This window comes from Coturnix japonica, chromosome 3 (genome assembly GCF_001577835.2).
Source record: "Coturnix japonica isolate 7356 chromosome 3, Coturnix japonica 2.1, whole genome shotgun sequence".
Taxonomy (NCBI): Eukaryota; Metazoa; Chordata; class Aves; order Galliformes; family Phasianidae; genus Coturnix; species Coturnix japonica.
In genome coordinates this window covers 76205698-76230296 of record NC_029518.1, presented here as the reverse complement: position 1 = coordinate 76230296, position 24599 = coordinate 76205698, and the positions used below count along the sequence as shown (strand labels likewise).

Below are 24599 nucleotides of genomic sequence, written 5' to 3'. Positions count from 1 at the left end.
TATTGAATATTGAATTATTATCTTTGTAGGGGTAACTGTACAAAGGGCTACAAAGAAATGAAATATGTAGGAAGCTTTTTCAGACACTTGGAACTCTGCAATTAATTACATCTGTTGAAATCAGTTAATTGTTCTGTCCAAGAATAGTTGAAACAAATGGTTCTTTATATATATCTATATAGTCCTCTTCTTTCTGTCTTCTCCCTGTGCTACATCATTCCCTTCCCCTGGGACTTACATCAGCATTTTACATAATCTCTGAGAAAAAAAGATTTCTGAATCAGCACAGTTAGTATGGCATACTACTGCTACATGAGCAATCCACCCAGTTTTCATGAATGCACATTCTGGATACAGGGCCTTTAACATCTGCTCTATTATCAAGAACAACTGATAAAACTCATTTCACTATTTAGAGTTCAGGAGTGGATAGGGTAGTAGAGGGAGCACTGTCCAAGTGCTGCGGGTGAGAGAAGAAAATTAGTTTTTTTGTGTAATACCTTTTTTGGGGAATCAATCGCCTCTTCTTGCTTCTACAAGAAGCTGACCATCTCACCTTCCACAAGGGTCAGTAAAAGCAGAGGATGATCAGCAACTCTCAGAGATTGCTTTACATTTTGCAAGCCCTGAAGTAAGCCCAAAGGTCTCAGAATCACTTGTTTTTAGTTTAACTATTCATTCATACTGTCATAACCAAATGATGATCACCAATTTTATTTTTTATTTTTTTTTGGTTGGTGGTTTTTGTTTGTTTGTTTGTTTGCTTTGTTGTTGTTGTGTTTTTTTTTTCTTTAATGCTGTTGTGTACTGTGCCATTAGGAACACCACAATTCATACTGAATGATATGACTGTAACCAGATCAATACATTCACACTATGAAGTTTCATTGAAATATGATATAAAATAAGCATAAGAGCCAAACCAACATTACTGATAATTTTATAGCTAAGATTTATATGTAACTACCTTACAACTATTATTAAGCAGCCTAAGCATAAACTCTGTTTGACATGTACCTTAATATTAATGATTATCCACTTGTCGAAAAGCAAACACTAGTCATTGGTGAGTAAAACATTGCAAAGCCGATATTTTTCTTTTGTATTGCTCAGTTTTCCTACTTTGCATTTTTATACTATTAACAGATGTTTTTTTCTTCTTTGTTCCTACAGAGAGCAAATGGCACCTCTCTTCTCTCCTAAAAACCTACATTGGCCGCAAGATTTTAGCTTCTCTAAAAACTAAAAAGGTTACTCAATAGGAATAAAAATTCCCATAACATAACATAAACATAAAGGTAAAGCCAATGAGACTACAGATAAGAGTTACTGTACATGATACTCAAACTCAACTGTAAACTTTGGGATTTCAGAAAACTCTTTTTTTTTTTTTTTTTTTTTTTTTTTTTCCAAAAAGGCAAGGAAGTTGGTTATGTGTCAGAGTAATATATAAAATGAAATTATATACCACAGACATGTCAAGATATATGCATAAAATACTTTTGAGTATTGTTCCATTGTGTACAGTTGAGGAGATAAAGGATATGCTTCCTAATAACAGCTACCAAAGGACCACTGACAGGGTAAATTATTTGATGAGATAATTCAACCTCAGATTTTCTACCACAAATGCTTGGAATATGCTATGTTTTGTTATAACTCACCACCTGGTTAAAATGATCCATTCAAGGTTCCCCATAGTGCTGTGTGTTCTTTACATTTATTTCTCTTTGAGCTTTATTCTGATGCAAGCAGGTTGTGATATTAAGAATGTATAAAGACAATGACAACAAAGCAGAAATGGTAAAAGACTTTAATATTTCCAGGCCTAACTTACTGTCATATTAGCAGGTTTTGTCTGCTGCTGAAAAGATTCATTGACCCACTTTATTTAATGAAACAACATGGTTAATATCAGTGGATTACTGTTTGAAATAAATGCAGAAAATGCCTGTCTTTTTTCATGCAAGTGGGTTAGAACAGGCATCCACAAAATAATTTATTCATAAACTGATATCTTCAAAAACACTTTTTTTTCTGGGTTTAAAAACGTGTTTTCAGCAGCAGGTGCTAGGTAAGAAGAATGAGAACAACTCCTTTCTTCGGAATCTCACTTCAAACACTGAATATTATATTCCAGACATTATATTGTAAATCATATTGACCTGACCGTACTCAACATTTCAATGCCAGATACCATCTGGTAAGATGTCCCCTCTCACCTTTTCCACACAAACAGGTCCTGAAAACTGCGGTGACATTTAGTCACATTTGAACTGGCTTGGGTTAAAAAGGTTTATTCATATCAGAAAGCATTTAAATACTTTCCTGTGAAGTATTAAGGGAAAAAAAATGCGTAACTGGTTTGTCCTCTACATTTGTTATTTAGATAGAATCTGAAGAAGAAAAGTTTTTTTTCTATTTATTGTGAACTTACAGCAGTCACTTAAATAAGACATTTCATTATAAAATGTTTCATAAAAAATGCAGTACTTCTGAGCTTTAAAGATGAAACAATTTTCTAAGCACAGTTTGTACTTATGTGCAGAAACTGGACGCTTCTGATCCCATTACGAAAATGTACTTGACCCTTATTTTTCTTTTCTTATGAGACCTGAATATTAATGAAGCCTTTAACGTCCTTGCTCATGCCAGTGCAGGGTATTTCCTGTTACTGTTTTTGTTCTAATGCAGCATTTCGTTAAAAACTTCGGATGAATATAAATGTTAAGAGCTCTGCATGAGTCTGGTTCCAGTATTTGACAAAATTGTTCAAGAAGTGTTTTTGATTCCTATGAAACATTTATATACATTCCCTATATAAATGCTTAGTATGCCAGAGATAGATAGAAAAAAAATGCATCAAAAAGCGCATCTTAAAGGCCATCAATGAAAACAATGAAACTGAGTTGAAAGTGCAAATTAAAAATGTTTTGTTACCAAATGGGAAAATAAGAGAGTCAAGGTGTGATAGCTGCTGCATCAACAAGTCCCATTTTATTTTGTCTGGTGATAATCATGAGCAGTAGTTCCATCACTGGAAATGGAGCTCTGCTGGGGACAAACTTGATCAGCAGTCTCCCAAGGTTTCCTTTATGGTCCAGTCCTGCAGAATGCTGAATGTGCAGTAAACAGTACCTCCCTTTAATGTTGTTGCATAGCTTATCTATAGGAAGGATCTCCTGTGTTGTATTCTTTTTGTAATAAAAAATAATTATTCTGCAGAATGCTCCCAGACCCTCTAGATTGCCTAACAAGCAGGAAATGTCCGGGCAGCAAACTAAAGGCAAACACACCTCACTTTCATAGTCTCTTCAATGGATCAACTGTGTAAAGCCTCTTGTTCCTAATCATGTTGTTAATTACAGTTTAAATGGCCATCCACATTAGAACTTGCAGTAGATTATCAACTGCAAAACTTGAATTATAAGAGATTTACAAATGATTAAAAATCTGTCTTAGTGAGCTGTAGAAGACATGAATTTATAAAAAATATATTCATAACATTTCAAAACACATGTACACGCACACATATATATGTAGATTATATAATAATTATATAATTATTTTGACATGTATTCCTGGGATGTATTAAAAAAAAAAAAAAAAAAAAGAGTGTTTAAGACTGAAACTATATTTTAGTAATTAGATTTTTTTTTATTTTTTTTTTCAGATTTTCTCTTTAGAATATAAACTTCATTGCTGTTCTCAAATGAATAATTAAATTTGTACTTTAAGTGGTGCCATTAATGATGTTTTTACAAAATGATGCACAAATTTGGAGAAATATTTTAATAATTTGCCAGAAATGGGGGAAAAAATCACCTCTCTGCTGATTGACCACTTGAAATTGTATTTGCTTTATAATATTTTTTCTCTAAACTGAAATAAGATTTTTCACTCTTTTCAATGATTTATTGAAATAGTGTGTTGATTCTGTTTGTAGTATTTATTAATATCACTTACATCTTTTATAATGTTTTGCATCTTTTGAGGCAGGAAGGTAAGTTTCATTATCTTCACAACTTTACAAATTGAGGAGAATTTTGTATTTGCATTTGCCATGTTACAGTCCAGCAGAAGGGTAAACTTCAATCTTTCTATTTCCAGTGCTTCAGATGCCTTCTGCCTCATCAGCAGCTTCATGTATCTGTAGTTGAAATACCTTTAATGTTAGTCCACAGGTCTGAACTCAGGATACCTAACTACAATGCCACCAGAAACTGAATATTTAACACCAAGCTGCAGACAGTTGTGTGCAATAGGGAAGAATAGTGGGAAGTGTGTGAAAGAGGCTTCTGCCCTTCTTTAAGTGCAAGGGATGCTCCATTTTTCATCAAAGAAAGGAAAATGGACTATGATGGAGAAGACAGGATATTTTTACAGTACCAGACAGAGAAAATGACATCAGCAATAGAATAAAAATTGAAGCGGTCTTGTCTCCCACACTGTGAACCTTTCTACATAATTGATTTTTACGCTGTTTTCCCCATTAAAACCAATGAGGACTTCCTTTTAAATACTGAGAGCAAGATATAATCGATGTTCTGCATAACCAAGTGTTTTTCAGGAATGAAATAATTCAAAAACACTTCAGTGGGATTCAACCTAAAAAATGAAGCACTTCATTGGCTTAGTTATTGATTTGCATTGTCACCATTCCCAAAGATGACATGTTTTTTCTGTTGAAGGCTTCATCAGCCTGAAAGATGAATGCAGAAATAAATAGAAGTCCTCTGGAGGACAGGCTGTGTTGAAGAACACTGGTGTCTTGCTCTGTCACAGTCATTTTCTGGTGTGGACTGCACTAAGTGAAACTATAATAATAGAGTGTCTGCATTTGAATAATTGGTTTTGTCCCATGTCAAACAGCTCATTTATAGTATGTATCAGTACACCAATCATTGATTCATAGCGAAATTCATGTTTAAGAATCTGCAGACATTATTTGAAGTATTTATTAAAAGCTGAGTGTAGCAAAGCTAAGTTGATGATCATTTGCCTGATTCTTATCTCCAGCTTCCAGGTATGTTTAGGAACATATTGCATGAGACAGTATGTGACTTGAAAAATGTCTACACACAAGCTTTCATAAACCTTTATTCTGTCTTTAGAATTTGGAATGATGGGAGATCATACAATTAAAAGTCAGCGACCTCGATCTGTTCATGAGAAAAGGGTCCCTCAGGAACAAGCTGATGCTGCTAAATTTATGGCACAAACTGGTAATACATCAGTTACATTTTTCTATTTACTGTTGTTAATTTTAGCAAAACCACTGCATGTTTCCATAATCTTTTGCTGCATATTTGTCAGTTTTCTAAGCTGATACTTTTTTTGAACCATTTATTTTTCTTTTTTTGTTTTTTTCACCAGTTAAAGTCCATAAATAAAGTAGCGGAGAATCAGGTACAAAAACATGCACTGTGAATGTGGATACTGAATTGTGTCATGTAAGCATGAACTTTAGTAATAAAAGCAGACTCATATGTACAAGACACAAGACAGTTTACTCTTTTTTTTTTTTTTTTTTTCAGAGATGATATAAAAAGCATGCTCCAGAATTTCTATATAAATAGACTAAGGTCTAATCCCACCTTTAACCACTTATCAAATTAATTAATTACTAGGATGACTTTAAAGTCCCTACATACAGCATTTATTATCTTTGGCCCTGCACAATGCTCTATTATGTAGTTTCCAGATTCATAATTGCTAAATGAAATTGGCTGTAAGTAGTTTTTAATTGGATGTGCAAATTATCTAACAGTTTTTCATCTAAAATATATTTTCTGTTTTTTATTTGAACAACTGCATTTACTTTAGATTATAAATACCAAAATGATATTACAAATCTGAATTGAAGTTCCAAAAATATTTGTTTGTCAGTATTTACCACAGCTACCTGTGAAGTCAATGACAATTTTTTAATGAGGAGGTAAATTAAACTCTAATGCACCAAAATTATTCCCCCTTTCAACATAGGTAATGGTCTGTGTATCTGTTGGCAAAATCTAACATTTTAATGGTTATGCACACCATTCCAGTAAACTACTGAATTAAAAACCTTGTGCCCCATAATTATTGTATGGATTTGAAACAACTTTCTCCATATTCCAGTTACTAACCTAGAAAATAAGCCTGCATCAGTCCTATACTGACTTCAGTTTTATATTCACTTTAGTAAAAGAACTAGTTTCTTGCATCTAGTTGTGTTGCATGTTGTCTTCCTTAGTAGAAAGGTGCTTTGCTTAACAGACTTGCAGAAATCAGTACGTAGAGTAATCTAAACACATCTGCATCTACAGTAGATATTTCTGGTACGAGGAAACAGACTGCTGTTTTCCCGCTATTAATCTATAGGACTACTTTTATAGCTGACTTCCAGATGATACTTCTGTAAGCAAACACTTCTGTATGGCATGCATAAATGGAAGGAGGGAGCCAAGAAACCCCCTTGATCTTCATACAGTTATTGTGGACAAGTAGAACTTATTACTTACATGCCTAGCTCAGACTTATAATGTTAGTTGCTTACTGCATAGAATAACACTTTTGCTCTTATGCTGCTTCTTGAATTCATACAATTACTATAAAAATAAGAGGATCTATTTTATTTCCTCTTATAAATCCATAAACCTTAAATATTATCAGGTAAAATAATTCTAGTCATCCATTGTAGTGCAGCTATTATGGGTGTTAGAGAACTGGATTATAAATGCAGCATGTATACCATCACTTTCTGATATACTGTGTGTTGAGTGGGAGACAAATGAACAAAATTGTACAGGCTTGTTTTGCAAGTTTATGCTCTGAGAGCAGGTGAGATGTATCAGCAGAGCATATAAATTTTCAAACCAAAATTTGAGGAAATGTATCTTTTACATATTGTAGGTTAACACATTTAAAATAATATTCAGTTCTTTTTGGACATACTAATTTTCATCTCTTCTTCATTTTGATTTTCCTTTGTAGTGCCCATTGCATATTTTCTTCACCTCTAATGCATTCATTTCCTTGTGATATAATTAATGTGATATCTTCTTAAACCAATTCATAAGGTTTTTCTAACATATTTAATGAATTTACCTAGATGCTAAGGAGGCTAATAGCCCTTATAATATCTTGTAAATTGATGCTATCTGAATTTCAGGTTTCTCATAGTTTTAGTCTCTTTAATATTATATTTTGTGCAATAAGAAAACATGGAAATATACAAAAGTGTTTGTATGGCTTAAAAAGGTAGAGAGACAGGAAGAGAGAACTTTCTTAGGAAAAATATTTAGTTTTTAAGTGTTTAATACTGTTAGAAAAGTGAGCTTAATCCACTGGGAATTTGATTTTTAACATGTGATATTAATAGATGCATTTTTCTTGTATGATTGGGAGCGATATGAGGCAGTATATATTTTTTTTAATATTGTGGAAATAATTTATTTTCCTATATTATTTATGTTTGGACTGATCCTTCCCTTAGGTGTTATGGGATTTAGAGTGTATAATACAGGTAAGTGTTACACAGATCAATGAGGCCTCCCATACAGTAAGTTCTGTTTCCTCTTAAATATTGAGCAGCAGGTCAGAAGGAGAGCTTGGTAACCTGCCAACTATTAAATTGAGAATGTAGGTTTAATATGATATCACCATAAATCCAAGAGTTCTCAAACTGAAGCTCTGGAATGAAAATAAAAAGTAGCCCTTTTAAAATTATAAAATAAAAAATAATAATAATAATAAAAAAAATAAAAAAGATGTATCTATGCATTGCAGGCAACCTGCATTTCTTTTGTAAAATAAAAATTCTCTGAATTCTTGCTAAATTGAAACAATGAACATTGCACAAGATCTGCAAAGATGTTCTCCACCTTGAAGACAGATAAAAATCACACTGATAGCAAAATGCATCTGGCAAAAGGAAGTGAAGTAATTGATTACATAAATTTCTAGGTTTTTAAAATTTTCTCTAATTTCACTTTTTTTTTTCCACAAAAATCATGTTAGTGTGAAGTTGTTTGTCTGGCAAAGATTAAAGCTTTCTATCATTTATATATGTTGCAGTATATTGCTGAATTCTACCTTTTGTGAATGGACAATACACACATACTCAGGACTTCTAATACATGCGGACAACCACTCTTTTTCATCATATTCTGAAAGTTCAGGGCAACTTTTTGTCATATTAGGAACTCAGACTTTTTTTTTTTATTAATGCATCATTTCTATTTTTTATTAGTTATGTTTTGTCACCAAGTCTGTATAGGAGAATGGGTAATTTGCACTGAGTATGAGGCATATCAGTTTGACTTTTTCTGCTGTCTCACCGTTCATCAAAACCACTTAAAATCACAAAGTCAGGCTTCAAACTTGTAGAAAGAAAAAAAAAAAAAAAAAATTATTAGCCAGGAAACTCATAGTAATACAACTGTTTTAATGATTTACGTTTATTTTACAGTACAAACTGTGTAATTGTTTGTCTACCTGTTATTACCTCTAATGTGAACAAAATGTTAACTATCCATCAGTAAAATGATTAAACAAGTAATCAGTGATGAAATTTTCCTGTTGTTCTAACAAATAAAGAAGTTGATATCACAGATCACTTTAGTGAAATCCTGTAGTTAAAACATCTCATCACGAGTCCTTGTCCATTGAATTTCTTACAAGTACATACATTTTTATAGCAGAGGGAGTTGTGTGCTGATCTTAAAGTATTCTATGTTCTAACCAAAAAAGCAGCGCAGTTATTTTAAAACAATAAATAGCCTTAGAATTGCTTTATAGAAGGCTCTCAGAAACAAGCATTTTACCTGGGTTTCTTTCTTGGTCTCTGGAAACAGAACAAAACAAAACAAAAATAGAATAACCACCTTGGACAGAGATGCTTTTAATAAAAGCACTGTTTCAACAAATATAATAAAACTTAGTAAATTCTTGCAAGATAACCTCCAGAGTCTTACTGGTTTGCACACATTACCTTGGTTGTTACCAAGACTTTTCGAAGACAAGAGATATTTCAAGATAATTGAAGTTTTAAGTGAGCTATTAAAAACTGAATTTTTATCATTATTGTAAAGCTGAATTTACCACTGATTGTAAAGCATTAAAAAAAAAAAAAATAAAAAAAATTGATTGAATAAAAGCCTTTAAAAAATCTAGGCTGTAGAATAGGCTTCATCATGCAATATTTTACTGACTTTTAGTGATAGAAGTGAACCTGAATCCAACATCCATAGTTTTCAGAGCATTCACTTCAGACCTCTTCAGATTACTTGTGAAGAGTACTCAACAATTTTGCTGTATGTGGTTGCTTTTGGGAAAATAAATTGAGAAATGAGTGTAGTTATTTAATTTATGACACTTAAATGTTCTTGCTTGAATATTCAGGCAAGATGACCATCAAAATAATAATAATAATGTGCTCTGTATCAACAGTAAAAATCAACACAATTCAAAGATATTAGATTAACAAATTACATTCAATTTTGTTCATTATACTTAAATCTTTCAATGTAATTACATAAAAATTAGAAAAGCACATCCTATAAAACAGGAATATATATATATATATATATATTTCTGTTTTGATGTAGCCATTTAAAAATGAAAAATATTCCAAATTACAGACAAGTAGTTTATCAGTTTCTTGGATAAATTGTTAATTTATGATTTTTGATTCACTGTTCCATTCTGACAGTTTTGAATGTAATGTTAAGTTACTACACACAGTAGCAAGGTGCTAGATGACTCTCCTCCACTCAAGAAAAGAACAGAAATTAGGAAGTTGGTTTGGGGTTATTTTGAATCTAAATTCCCTTACTGGCAAAGTTCTAAGAATTTTAATTCTGGAGTGAGAATTATAAATATAAAAGATAAATCTTTTACTGTTCTAGAAAAATAGTTGTTTATGTTCTTAAAGTTTCCTGAGGGTGATGTTGTTCCTAAAATGTTGAAGGGCACTTCATTCTTAGAAAGTCATCAATGATCCTAAGTGACCAACGTGTTTCCTTCTGACGGGAAGTATGAAACTACAGAATTTTAGGACTTTATTTTTTATTCATTGCATATTTTCACAGCTGCTTTACTCCATGAACTTTTAAACATTTATTTTGACATGTTAATTTTGTCTTTAATTTGCAAAGGCAGACTGTAATGAGTTTCAGCAAGAAAAATGTATCGTTAATACTTATCCCTATATTCATGTTTGTTTGTTGTCTTGAATACAGGTGAATCTGGTGTGGAAGAGTGGGCCCAGTGGAGTACGTGTTCAGTTACTTGTGGTCAAGGGTCGCAGGTGCGAACCAGAACTTGTGTATCACCTTACGGGACACACTGCAGCGGCCCTTTAAGAGAATCAAGGGTTTGCAATAACACTGCCCTCTGTCCAGGTAGTGTTAGCAGCCAATAAATAAAATTGTGGATGTTTTTGAACTGTATAATGATAAGAATTTGAAACTATATATTTTTATTATTATTATTATTATTATCATTTTTAATATGAATTTCATAAGAGCACATGAATTAGGATAGAGAAGTGTAATTCTATTCATCTACAAAATTTTATCATGTAAATTGCTATTTGTTATTTTCAGAATAGTCACGGTGTACAAGAGTCCTTTCTTCTGACAACTTCAGGTTGTTTTTTTTTTTATAAGTCTCTGTTCTGTTTTCCACTAAAAAATAATAGAATACAAGGCGTAGCTGAAGTATAGAATATAAACTACGGAAGAAGCCAGATCACCAATATATAAGAAGCAGAGACTGATTAACAGAGTGTTAACACAGATAATTTGATTCTGCAATTGTTTATCCATTTAGAATACTGTCTTATAGGTAGTGGGCCAGACAGCGTCCTCTGCACAATGATGTCTTCTTTTACATTAATCTGGCAAGGGTAGCAGTTACTCACCAGAGGACAAAAGATGGGACAAAAACAATCATCTTACAGCTGACAAAAAGAAAAGGTCATCAGTATCTTGCATTACAGTTTTCCTACTCCTTTTGTCTCAGAGATCTGGATATAGTCAGAGTTCAGTAGTATTCTGAGGAGAAGAAACAGGCACATTTGATGTAGCTGCTGAAAGGACACACCTTGTTTCTTTAAAATCTGCTTATGGATATGATTTATCTTAAATGGGAAAGAAATGGGAAGGCCTGTGACTACACTCATTTTCCCTTGTTTCTGAAAAGGAAGAATGATATGCTCCCCTTCAAATTCATCAGCTCTTCTGTAAAGCTTCTTCTCGTAGGGTGGAGATCATCCTTAAATTCTAGGGAAACTCACTCAATTTCTGAAGTAAATGGTACTGTCTCATACACATGCCCTCCATACCCTTTGAACATGTATCAGTGAATAGCATCAAGCACAGGTAAATTCATGTTGCTATTATGTGTTGAAAACTTGTGACCACCTCAGATGTTTTATATTTGCAGTATAAGCCTTTACGGAACCTCTACAATTAAAAGAAACTTAAAATATTTTATCTATGTAAGCCACCACTATAATAAGAACAGCTATCAGCACCAAGTGCTTATCTTTCAGTCTAGATAAGCAATTCATCTGGATTTCAGGGTACAAAACTCCAGGTGTGTCTGAATGTGGTGTCTTTACATTTTCCATACAAAGAAAATGGCCTCTATTAACAAAAGGATAGGCTACCTTGCAGTCTACCAGAGGTGAGATACTTTCCAAATAAAACTCTCAATTTGGAAGTATAAGAGTAGGAAGTACAAAAAAGAAAACTATAAAATAAAAGGTCAAACCTTCCAAACAATCAAAGATATAAAGACTCATTTCATGTTTCCTTTCATGTTTATACATAAAATATAATAATGAAAACACTTTCCAGCACTCTCATGAGATACACAGCTCTGTCTGTTTTCTTGTCCATTTATCGTTACCTCAGAAGAGGCAAGGAGTTTAAGTCACCTAATTTTATTGAATTTTATCAAAATTTTATCCAGTAATGAATAAGAAAGTTTCATATCAAAACAAATCCATGTAACACAACAGCCAAGATAATTATTCAGAGTAATATGGAAAAAAAGTTAATTCCTAAAATTTACATTATCTAACAAATTAGCTCACACAAAAATAATGCTCCATATTTTTCAATCACAGAGGAGCTCTTTCCTCACATTTTGTGCTCACTTAAGGTTATGGCTTCTGTTTCCAGAATTCAGTTTGAGCAGTGGCTACCAATTCTCACTGAATAACAGTGACATTGCCAAAATTTTATTGTTTTAAGATTCCACCTGATTCCAATAATCTTTATCTATCTCATGCTGTGATAATTTGTCTTCTAGGCATGTTGTTTTACATAATTACAATAGCCTTATTCATTTATATTGGTCTCTGTCTGGCTACAGGAATCGTTGTGTGTGGTAGTATGCAAGATCAACAGTTTAGAAGGATGCTTTACCTAGTCACAGCTCCATTAAGTTTTCAGACATCCCTTTAATTATCATTATTATCCTCTGTCTTCATTATACTATGCATTCTATCTCAAAGGGTTACATAATTCAAGATTCTTCCAAGCTCATATAGAAAAAAAAAATCACATTGTTTGTAGAGTACTATAGTTAAAACACGAATTTATCAAAGAATCCAAACATATGCATGATAACATTTCCAAACAGCATATCTGTCACTTCAAAATAAAGAATTATGCAGAGGGGCCTGTACTTCAACCATTTATCAACAAATTTCAAGAGAGCTTGTTCAAATTGAAAATACTAATGCAAGCCTGAAAGCATGTTTGCATATAGTCTTTATACAGTCCCTTTACCATCCACTGGGAATAGATATCCCTGGATATCATTTAACTCTTACCTCACTGTCCTCATAAATTTTGACAATGGGATACAACAGGTTCATTGTTATGCAACAGTTGGCTAGACTACAAAAGTTTTGCCTAAGTACATGAAGGCTTTTTTCTTTTCACTCTGTGAATACACTCTGTGCATATATATAACACCTGTGTAATATTACCAAGAGTTAAATCTTGAAGGAACTGTTGTTGACATAATTTTTCACTTATTTATATTTGTTTAAGACCAATTCAGAGATGGAAACCCATTAGGTAATTCAGACACTATCTTGGATTCAGGAGACTTCTCAGAATGTGCAGTGTAGTAAGCAACAATATAGTTCACTTAACTGTTGTTCCTTTTGCCAATAGGGGCATCTCAGGATCCAGTACTGCAGTGCTACTGATTCATTTCAGCTTGCAGTATAATTGCTAATGCATTTAAGACTGATAGGAGTAAGAACATTGAGTTTCTATACTTGCAGATCATCTCAGTTTCAGTTTCACCTTCCTCATTGCCATCAACTTCTTTCATTACAAAATCTAGCTGACATTCAGAACTTTCACACTTATGAGTAAGGCAAAACATGACAGGAATAAGAGTGTTCTAAAACATTTCAAACATTTGTATGCTCAAAAGCTTTATTTTGACTGTGCTAAGACCACTGTATTCACTTTGTTTCTCAAGGCTTATGTCAGTGAAGGTTAGCCATATTGCTGAAATGTTGTATATTTCCTTATATGCCTGCATGGCTAAACTTGCAAAACTGTTTAAGTCTTTTTAAGTGTTTTATATCCTACCACTTTATTGTTAGTAATCTGTGTTCTGGAAGTTCAGGCTTTCACTTGAGAGTGGGAAAGCAAGAGTGAAGAAAATTTAGCTTTATAATTAAAAAGAGGCACAGCAGAAATAGAATGGATATATGGTGTAATCATGAAGATGATAGGGCAGATTTCTGAAATTTTGTTGAGTTTATTTGCTACCAATTTAAGAAAAAAAATGGAATGTACAGTTTAACTTGTACTGAAGAATCATAAACCATATCAGAAACTGTAGCATTCAAATTCACGCATGCAATTCCTCCAGTGGTCATACTGTTGTTCCAATATCTGTTCTGTTTAAAGCTGAACAAATCATAAGCATTTAAACTTCAATAAAAAATAAAACAAAAATCCACCAAGATCTGTTTGTAGAATGAAGGCCTGCATGGCCTCACACCTCCTCCCATCTCACAGAAGTTCTGCATTGTGAACACCGTGGGTGTTCACTTAAACATGATTAGGTTCACAGAGTGGCAGAGTGAAGGGAGAGTAATCCAAGCTCGTTGTGCTAGCAATGTTTTTGACAGATAGGTTGGCAATAATTTGAATATTTTTGTCCCAAATAATGAATCTTGCATCTGAAATTGTGTTACAGAAAACAGTAACTCCTCTGTGGGCCAGCTCTCCATCTGGTGTAATTTGGCATAGCTCATCTGGCTATAATTCATTGTATTTTATATGGTTTTTGCATTTGGGGAATGATGTAAAAGAAAATGTAAGTGAAATATCAGGAAAAAAAAAAAAAAAAAGTAAATGTAAGAAATAGTAAAATGTTTTTTAAAGCTGTCCTGGATGCACTGGACTTTAATTCTTCTTGATATCTCAGTGCTCACATTGGTTGTATACTTAGTTGTAAGCCTTCTCCATCATTTAATTTTTTAGTTACCTACTGCTTTCAGAAATGGCAGTCTATATGTACAGTAGCATACTTTGAAGTTTTGATTTATCAGTCATTTTCACAGAAGATGATTTAGGGTGCATCTCACTTTAAACTAGAAACAGAATTTGGTGCAAGATTGAATCCACCCAAAATGAGACATATTGTTTTAGCTTCTGGCTTCTGTTCATATCCAAAATCACAAAATAATTACTCCATGTTCCTGCTAACATGTAATCACTCTTGCCAGAAGAGATATACAACCTCTTGGCTCAAGACAATAGTTTAAAGGAGCCCTCAGCACATGTTTTTTTTCTGTTGTTATTGTTACTGTTTTTGAGGGGTTTGTTTTGTTTTGTTTTGTTTTTCCTAATTATTTTAAATGAAGACAACTAGCATAATATTTTGACAACATCAAAATGAAACTCCAAACTAAACATTAGATGTAAACTTATATGAACTCTAAAAAAATCTATGTGTATATACTGTCATCTCTCTAATTTGTTATTTTTACAGAATAATATTTCTATAATTAGTTATTCATGGTTATGTTTCTTATTTTTTATGAAGTTCTTCTTAGATTTAAATGAGTATCTTTTAATCTGCCCCTGTGGTATCAGTAAATTAAACTATTTCTTGTTTTTATTTTCTACTGTTTTTACTTTTACTAAATGTTAAAGAGGAGATGAGACATAAGGGCTTATATGCAGATATAGTCATCAACTTATTATTTTTAGGAGAGTTAGGTTTCCTGATTTTGACAAAATGTCAAAGTCAATCAAGGTTTCTTAAATGACTAAAATCTATCATTTTGACAGTAAGTTGGAATGTTCCTTGGTGGTTGTTTTATTGTTTTGTTTTGTTTGGCTGGTTTGTTTTGCAGATTGATCTGGTGTTTAAATTCAGAGTATTTTAATTAAGCTAGCTATGTAGGACATTAAATAATTATTCTACTTTTCAACCACTTGTATGAGAACAACTCAAAACCTTTAGCCCATCTGAGCTGTTATCTAGTGGGTGAAAATCTTCACTGTATGAAGTTTGGTGTATTCTGTCAGGTACAATTTCTCTGCTGTTATCTAAAAAATATTTTATCTTAATATTAAAATCTGAAATAACAGTTTTCCTTAATTTTAATGAAATGCGGTACAACATACCTATATGTAGAATTGTCCTTGGTCTTACTGAATGTTCAGGGATAATATAACAGAGAGTTGTACCTCCTTCCTACCCTTGGCAACTGAATTCTACCTCTGGAAATTTTATTTTGTTACATACAAGACAGTTTTATTTGTAGAAGCTGGGGAGGTGAAACGTGCCTTCAGGGCAAAGGAGACCTATAAATGAGAAGTTCTCTCACAGTGATGAAAGAAATGTGAAGAAAACCAGAAAATCTATTTCATTTGTAAGGTTGCAAACCATTAGCAATGATAGACTGAGGTGTTGTACACTATTTCACCCTCTAGACACCCTTCAGACAGACCATGTTGCAGAAACACAGTTATATGATACCAACTGTAATATTCGGGCTGGGTACTAAGTCACTATATTTTTCCTAAATGTCTAGCATTAATAAAGATTTCCTGTTACCAAATGCAGCCTAAACAAAATCTGTGCAACTGGTTGTTTTGTTTTGTTTTGTTTTCTATTTAACAATAATAAGTAAAATGTGTTTTGCAGTATTTTCAATTTATAAAGAACTGTTTTGCCAAATCAAGCATAGAGTTTTCTTATGGGTACATATTTAACAACACTATGCTGAAGAACTTGCTGAATATTTAACTACCGATGTTTCTGAAAAGGGAATACATATGATGTATAAGCTTGGATGAATGTTGTGTATTAGTTTCTTCTGCAATGGATAAAAAATAATTTAGAAAATCTGTAAATTCTATGTTTCTTTATATAAATTTTGTGAGTTACTTGTATATATATATTTTTATATGTGTTAACAGTTTATTATGTTTTCTTAAAGTAGTTGAAGTTTGTTGAGTCAACATTTTTAAGATAGTGATGCATGCACTACTGTATATGATAAATCAATGAATATGTTCAAGTAACAATATATGGCAAATCTCTTTTGCTTATTTGCTCCTAATATTTTTGAGGAAGATAATCAAGTATGTGTACTGCCATTTTTACTCATGAATATAAACATGTGAAACAGTTGTAAGAGCCCTAGTTTTTCATGATAACATTATTGCGGTTACTCATTTATTTTCAAAATAGAACTTAATTCTGTTTCCTTCAGGTTTTTAGTTTTTATACTGAGATCTAATGCACGTGTCTGGTTTTCACACAGACCAGTCTCTTGAAAATCAGAGCTATTATACATATCAGGTCATGCACCAGAAAATCATGAACAGTTTTTGAAAAGGGAAGACAGCTTCCTTAGAAGAATAAATGAAGGGAAATGTGAGTGAGATTAGTGGAAAGATTAGAGATAATTGTTCAAAATTAAGTATAATTTAGTGAAAACAGGAGTTTGAAATTGATTTTTTTTTTTTTTTTTTAATGGGAGAATAATTTACCAATGCTAGAGATTTTATATGTACTAATTACCTTGAATTTTGTAAAATAATTCCCTTTTACAATATTGATCCTGCTTTATTTGAAATCCTTCTGTTTCTTATGTGTCTGTTTCTGGTTAAAATCCCTTTGGTTTGTTGCAGTACATGGCGTTTGGGAGGAATGGTCACCTTGGAGTTTGTGTTCATTCACATGTGGTCGAGGCCAAAGAACTAGGACAAGGTCATGTATACCTCCCCAGTATGGGGGAAGATCATGTGATGGACCTGAAACACAACACAAACCGTGCAATATTGCACTCTGCCCTGGTGAGCTTGTATAGCAACTTTATGGTTTGTTATGGTGTATTCAATGTGAGTTGTTTGTGATTTCTTTCATTATCCTTCGTGCTTACACACAAGTTCAGAAAGGCATACAAAGTGAGTAGAAGGGGTAGGCTTGCTAGCAGTTTTGACTATAGTGGTCCAAAGGATAACTACAGATGAGATCTACAGCTTTGTTTTATTCTGGTGAACAAAGCATACTCCAGCACTTTGTTTTGTTTTGTTTTTTAAATTTTAGTCTTGCATACAACTGCAAAAAAAAATGACTTAATCTATTTTTTGGCCAAGTTGGTAGCTGTGCAATTTCACTTGAGCCTACACAAAAGTAATTAACATGATATATGAGCATGAGGCAAAGTTGAGAAGAGAAATGCCAAATAAAACTAGTAGAGAATAAATTAATGTATTCAGTTCACATTAGTATTAAAAAGAAAAAGAAAAAGAAAAAGCATTACATATAGTTTGATAAAATTGAGATGTGTCTCATAGTTTTCGATTTTGAGCAGTCATCTGTACAATAGTGGCTTTTAGCAGAGGAAATACATTTTCCACTTTGCTGTAATATGAATGTTCAATTTTGTAAAGAAACCTTCATGTTAAATATGTTAGCCTCAAAGCAGTATTTCAGAAGTTGAAAGTTCACATACTTTTTGTTCCTAAAGATAAGATCTGTCAAATATATAGGAGAAGCCACGGAATTAGTTTTTTCCAAGGACACTATGATAATGGACTTGATCTTTCCTACCCTAAATAATTTGATATGGCAGTGAATAAACTGAAGGGAGTGCATTGAAATGAAAATTTTATAATATTTTCCTCTTCATATGAAGCTTTAATGATTAATGAATGCAGCTAGCTTTCATGTTTGGAAAGAATTCTGCTGATTTGGAAAGAAATTATCAAGAAATTATTAAAAAAAAAAAAAAAAGTAATTTTTCACATTCGTGGGAAATTGGTTTATTTTTTTTATTATTTTGCATTTTCATATTTTATTTCAATCAATAAAATTTCTGATGTAAGAAATTAACAACCAAGGCAAGCTCTTTCTTATCTACATTTTGACTCAAAAGTCTGTTGTATGGTTTACCTGAGAAGGAGGCTCAATGATAAAAATAAATTAATTATAAATGTTGATAATGGTGTCTGTGCGTTAGGTTAAGTGGTAATTCCTATTCAGCTAACAGAGTTTATTTTACAATCAGGACTGAGAATCTCATATGCTGACTTATATGAGTGACAGCTGCAGCTGTACAGAATCACTTTTAAGGGCTCAGGGATTGCATGATACAAGATTGGTCCCCACTCTTGCCTTAAAAGACAAGTCTTTTAAATAAGACCTTGTTTTAGAGAAAAAGAAAACTTCACAGCCTTTCAAGTGGCGTGGTTTGTGGGCAAAGTCATAATTCATCCTTTGTTATATCAGTGTAAAATCTGAAGAGATGAAAAGGAGGAGATGAGGAGATAAAAAGGAAAAAGAAAACAGAAAATCATTTCAAATTGTTTTAAAGTAACTCATAACAAGATCAGTACTTGACAGTTGTAAGTCAAATGCCTTCTGACTCAGCCCAAAGAGCTGTGTTCATATCCAAGATCAAATCCCTGTGTTAGAACAAACCTCTGAAGCCTTGCATTGCTTTGGTGGTAACTCTGTTGTACCCATCTCTTTTTGTGCCTGCTTTGACAGTGGATGGACAGTGGCAGGAGTGGAGCCCATGGAGTCAGTGCTCAGTGACCTGCTCCAATGGTACCCAGCAGCGAAGCCGGCAGTGCACAGCAGCGGCCCACGGCGGCTCTGAATGCAGGGGACCTTGGGCTGAGAGCCGGGAGTGCTATAATCCTGAGTGCACAGGTAAGTCCTTGCTTGCCCAATTTTGGCTAATGGAGGAGGAGGGAGAAGGGCCGGATGCACCCATGGCTCTAAGTTTGGGGCTACTGCCATTCATGCAGGCTCCTGAACCACCACAGTTCTCAGCAGGCTGTGAAGGAGCAGAGCAGCCTTTCGAGAAGGGGAGCTGGGGCCAGTCTTCTTTTTAATTTGATGAGCAACCTAGAGATAAAAGAGAATGCATCCAAAAAAGGCTGTGTTATGGGCTGCATAGCTGCTTTTCAGTTTTACCATTTAAGAGTTTGAAAAAGAACCGTTTGAGGACAAAAATATTTAATAAAGTGTCTCAAGAACCTTAAAAATGAATATGTATAAACTGATTCTCTCTTGCTCTGAAACTGCATGTATTCATATACTGGTAGTATAAAAGCAACTTTCCAAGGTGATTAAATTGCATGTATTTCTACTTCTAAGCCTCATTTGCCCTGTCAGATCATATAAGACCCTGCTTCTAAAATAACACTTCCAAGAATGTGTTTAGTTACTTAAATGATACTTATGCATATTGCAAATGTGTGTTTTTATGTGTGCCTCTTTTACAGCATTATACAAGTGCATATAAAATACAAAAATGTGATAGTGTTTTGCAATCTAACACAGAGTGAAAGTTAACCAATTGTTTTTATTTTATATTGGGTGACAAATCATTTAGACAACAAGCCTATTTTCAGAGGCCAGATAGAGGCCATCTTTAGAGGTTCCATGGCCACTAAATATCACTTCTGTCACTATTACATAATTCTGTTTGCAGGCTTTCTTCTCTACTTAAGTAAAGGATAACCTAATTCCTTTATTACTGTCATTTTGTCATAACTGTAATTATACTTTTCCCAACAGCAAATGGCCAGTGGAACCAGTGGGGCCACTGGAGTGGATGTTCCAAATCCTGTGATGGTGGCTGGGAGAGGCGAATAAGGATCTGTCAGGGGGCTGCTGTGACTGGGCAGCAATGCGAAGGAACTGGAGAGGAAGTTAGACGGTGCAGTGAACAGAGGTGTCCTGGTAAGAACCAAATATAATCACTGTTATTACCTACACTGTAGTATGTCTTACTTTAATGGTCATCTTTAGGAGAGGCAAGATCAATATCTATAGAGAAGTAGTCCTTAAAAGCCATCTCTGGTCTTGCTTTAGACAAGCCACTGCTGTTTTTCTCAGTAGAGTTGTGCTGATGTACCTAAGTGTAAACTAGTCCAATGGATATACGAGCAATGCAACAGCTTTGCCATAAATTGTGATACTATAATATAGAAATGTATCAGAAAAATATTTTATTCCATGGGCACATGAACATTGGGATAAATTATTGTTTGCTACAGAAATTATTTTCTAATGCATTGATATGAGTATATTAGGTATGGTTTTGTAAATCATGGATTACTTTTATCCTGTGTACAAAAGACCTCAGTGTTAAACATTTAGGGAAAATTACTGTGCAGTATAGATCAGAGAAAAATAGTGAATGTTACTTTAATGTACAGAATGAATGAATACATAAGTGACATTTTGTAAAAGTGAAAGTCATATAAACCTAAAAAGGCATCTCTTCTGCTTTAATATAATGCTTAAATGTATTTATTTGCAGCACTTTGTCCTCACAATAGATATAAGTCTTTCTAAAAGAAAGCTAATAAAAGTGTACATTTTAGCTCCTTCAAAAGTCATGAATAAATAAAAACAACAGATGAATAAAAATATACTTACTTACCTGTGAAGAGTAAAGAAAAAGAGTGCCTTGTTATATAGGTATATGATAATGAAACAAGTTGTAAATAGTAAAGGATGGCATATCATTTGGGAAATCGTGGGCTCTTAACTTTGTGGCTAGGAAGCCTCAAAATGTATCTAGCCATCCCCATATTTTGATGGCTTTGTGCTAGGGACAGAAAGGACTAAATGGAAAAGTTGCTTTAGGTCAGGAAGCAGGAAGTATATCTGATGTGAATTTTATGTTATTGAGCCCACTTATTTATAGACAGCATGTTTATCCATTGACAGCCATCAAATAACAGTTGTCAAGATATCTCCAGTAGAGTAGTACAATGCATTTGAAGAACAATGCGAGGACTGACTTTGTTGATAAAAATATAATACTGTGCTGGTGAAGTTTAGCAGCTTTTAATTCTCCAGTGATTTCTTTAGCTTTAATAACACATACATTATACAAAACAAGGCAGGAAAAAAAAAACAGAATGTATATTGGATTCCTAAATAAATTATATTTTTCATATTTACTAATTTCCATAGTAAATGTAGACTTTCTCTATAAAAGCACTGCACTAAGAGAACATTATTGTGAATGTTCTCAATAAACAGACATTCAGATAAACCAGTTTCTTCTTATGAAACCAACCTTGAAATAGTTTGTATGTTTAAAAGTAAAACCATGCTGCTACAATCCAATTTTCAAAGGTTGCCACCTGCTGTTAATAAAATATTTTACAAATGTTTTTACAAGTCAAATGAACACAGAGCACTATTTGCCATTTTCTATATTTATTTATTAACATGGTTATTTCCAGATTAGAGCCAGTACACTGAGAGAAATCATAATAAACTAAAGAACATTTTTTCTGATTATACTTTTGCAGAAGACTGCACGTGAATAACAGATTTAATTTGTTTATTTCTAGACTTATGTTTCCTAAAGCATCTCAGTGGGTACCTTGCCAGAACTGTCCTAAAAAATAAAGTGATAGAAAAAATTTTTTTTTGAATAAGCATGAAGCAAAATGGATGAGTACTATACAAAGTTGATGAAAAATTAGTTTTGTTTTACTGATTTCTTTTTATGTGTAAGTTTCTGAGAAACATGAGAGACTATATATATATATATATTTTATTATTATTACATTAGCATTGGTTTATCATTAACATAAGACTAGATCCACATCTTTGTAGATCTGTGTAACATATTTGCTAAGTGGATATGATTCATCTATTTGTATCACTCCAAGGATACATACAGAAAATGAAATTTTATAAATTGCTGACATAATGGTGTGAACAAAAGAAGATTAAATCTTTTCCTATTATGCTCTTACAGCTAATAAGATATATTGCAAACAGAGCTGTTCACTTGACTAATTCAAAATTTTGAATGAATTTTGTTTGTCTGCGATCTGGACAATCTGAACATTGTTCAAGATTTTCTTCATAGCTGATCAGTGATTATCTTCAAGTGGTTCTGGCAGGGACTGAATTACATCAGGCATTTCTAGAAGCTGGATAAAAGCAGCACTAAGGCAGGCTCATAAGTTTATTTGGAAGCAAGTTTCTGAGTCAGCTTGGTTTGTAGGCAAACACTGAGAATATTTCTTTGGGAATGGTTTCTATTCACAATTATTAATTTTAAAACTATGATTGTTTCTTACTGTTGTGTCATATACTGGAATGAAAGACAAAAATCTGTATATAGTCTGACATCCGTCATTTCTCCTTTGTAGCATCTCAAACATCTAAAATTGTTTTTCACTCCTAACAGGTCGGCAGCATTAAGGATTTAAAGAATCCATTTGTGAAGGATAAAATAGTGAACAAATATAAGAAAGAAAAAGCATACTGGACTTCCTAGGCAGCTAGTTGAGCAGGAGTCATTGGAAAATTTAATACAGGATGAACAAATAGTAGGTCTATCTTATAGGAATAAAGGTGATAACTGGCTAATAAAACAAATTGCAACCCATGTTGTGGCAGGCTGATAAGAAGATTTTGAAAAAAATTTAAAAAAAAACAAAAACAGAACATAAATTTTATCAAATCAAGAAGTAAAAATTAAAGGACATGAGAGAGCAGAGAGGAAAGTACCAGATTAATCAGATTTCTGTATCAACGGCACCTGCAAAATCATTTTTATAAGAGCAGAACCATGTTCTTATAACAGTTATAAGAATATCTTAGGTTCCAGAGATACACTACCGATTTCTAGAAATGCTTACTTCCATAATACAGAATTCCATAGTAATTATACATGTTCCATTACTTATGCTTTTCCTAGATTATAATCAGAATTGAACCTCATTATATTTCTCATCAGGCTGTTGTCAGTTGTAGAAGATATAATGTAGGAATAGTTTTGCCCTGAATGTTAATGGAAAAAATCTACAGTGTAGAGTATTGCCAAAGCCAAGGTAATGATTTTGTACTGAAGGTGGTACATTCCTTCAGAAGTACTAGCTAGAAGTGATAGTGTGAGAAGTTGGAAGAGTCAAGTAATTGTCAACAACTAAATAATAAAATTAAACCATTAGACACTGTTGTATCTTTGATTACGACACTACTCTACAAAATGGTCAAAAGCTTTTTGTTTGTTTGTTTTTGTTTTGTTTTGTTTTGTTTTTGTTAGAGGTTACATGGGGCATTGAATTAGGATTCAAGACTACTGTGTATCTTTGGCTAAACACCTTCACTCTTTTGTCACCATTACCCATTTATGTTAGCTTCTTATGTAGATTGTGATGTCGATAAGGTTATGTGTGTTACTTGCTCTTCTGTACAACAGCTTTTTCAGATTTGGTTTGATTGCCTCCTGGAGGTGTGTGTCCTCTCACTGGCAGTTTTAGAAGAGGACTGTGCTTCTAGACTATTGACTTTGTCAAGCCTTGTTGTGCTTAGATAAGATTAAATCAGGCCTATCACTGCATAACAGGGAAGGCAAAACAGGGTAAATTTGAGTACATGGTCTGTGTGGGAAGAGGCTGCTGAATCACACTGTCAGTGAAAGAGAGATCTGTTTTCTATTTGCCAGCCTTAGCAAATTTTTCGAGGTATTTGCTGTTTGCTTCTAAATTTTAGCAATTCTATATAATTTTCTACAGCTAACTCCCATTTTTTTGTGTGACTGTGCTATGAATTAATTATGCCAAAGTTTCAAAAGTACTTGAACTACCAGAGACAGCAGAACCAGTGAAGCTTTTTAACTCAGATACAGTACCACTCAAATGTGACTGTAATGTTACCATGTGCAACTTGGGTTGGAGAATCGCAGATGCTTTAATGTGGGTGGATGACTGATTGGAAAGCTCTGCCAAATGTACTTTTGCTTAGGAAAGAACTGGTTTGCTTTTTATGTGCACCATTCCTTGATGTAAAGTGTTGGTACATTGTGTTGAAAGGCATCTAGGTGCACAGCACAAAGTCAGAAAGGATCTAGTAAAATTTGCTTGCCTGGGCTCAGTTACAACTTGTTACTGCATCTCTCTCCAGATAACTCTGCATCTTTTTTACTTTAAACACAAAGCACGGGTACACAGGTTATCTCTGGCACTAAGATCAAGTTTAAAGGCAATTTTAAATTTTGAAAGGTCTTGTAAAAACACACAAGCACCACTCTTCTAAGCAGATAGGTGGAAAACCTC

At 33.3% G+C, this 24599-nt stretch overlaps 1 protein-coding gene across 1 annotated transcript in view; it reads left to right on the top strand.

Moving 5' to 3' along the window:
* ADGRB3 (adhesion G protein-coupled receptor B3) overlaps positions 1-24599 on the top strand; it is a 427438-nt gene that overhangs the window by 176269 nt on the left and 226570 nt on the right. Inside the window, exons 3-7 of the mRNA XM_015859145.2 lie at positions 5115-5225; positions 10224-10385; positions 17178-17342; positions 19042-19206; positions 20080-20244. Coding sequence (XP_015714631.1) covers positions 5115-5225; positions 10224-10385; positions 17178-17342; positions 19042-19206; positions 20080-20244 — 768 coding nt within the window. The remainder of the gene's footprint in view (positions 1-5114; positions 5226-10223; positions 10386-17177; positions 17343-19041; positions 19207-20079; positions 20245-24599) is intronic.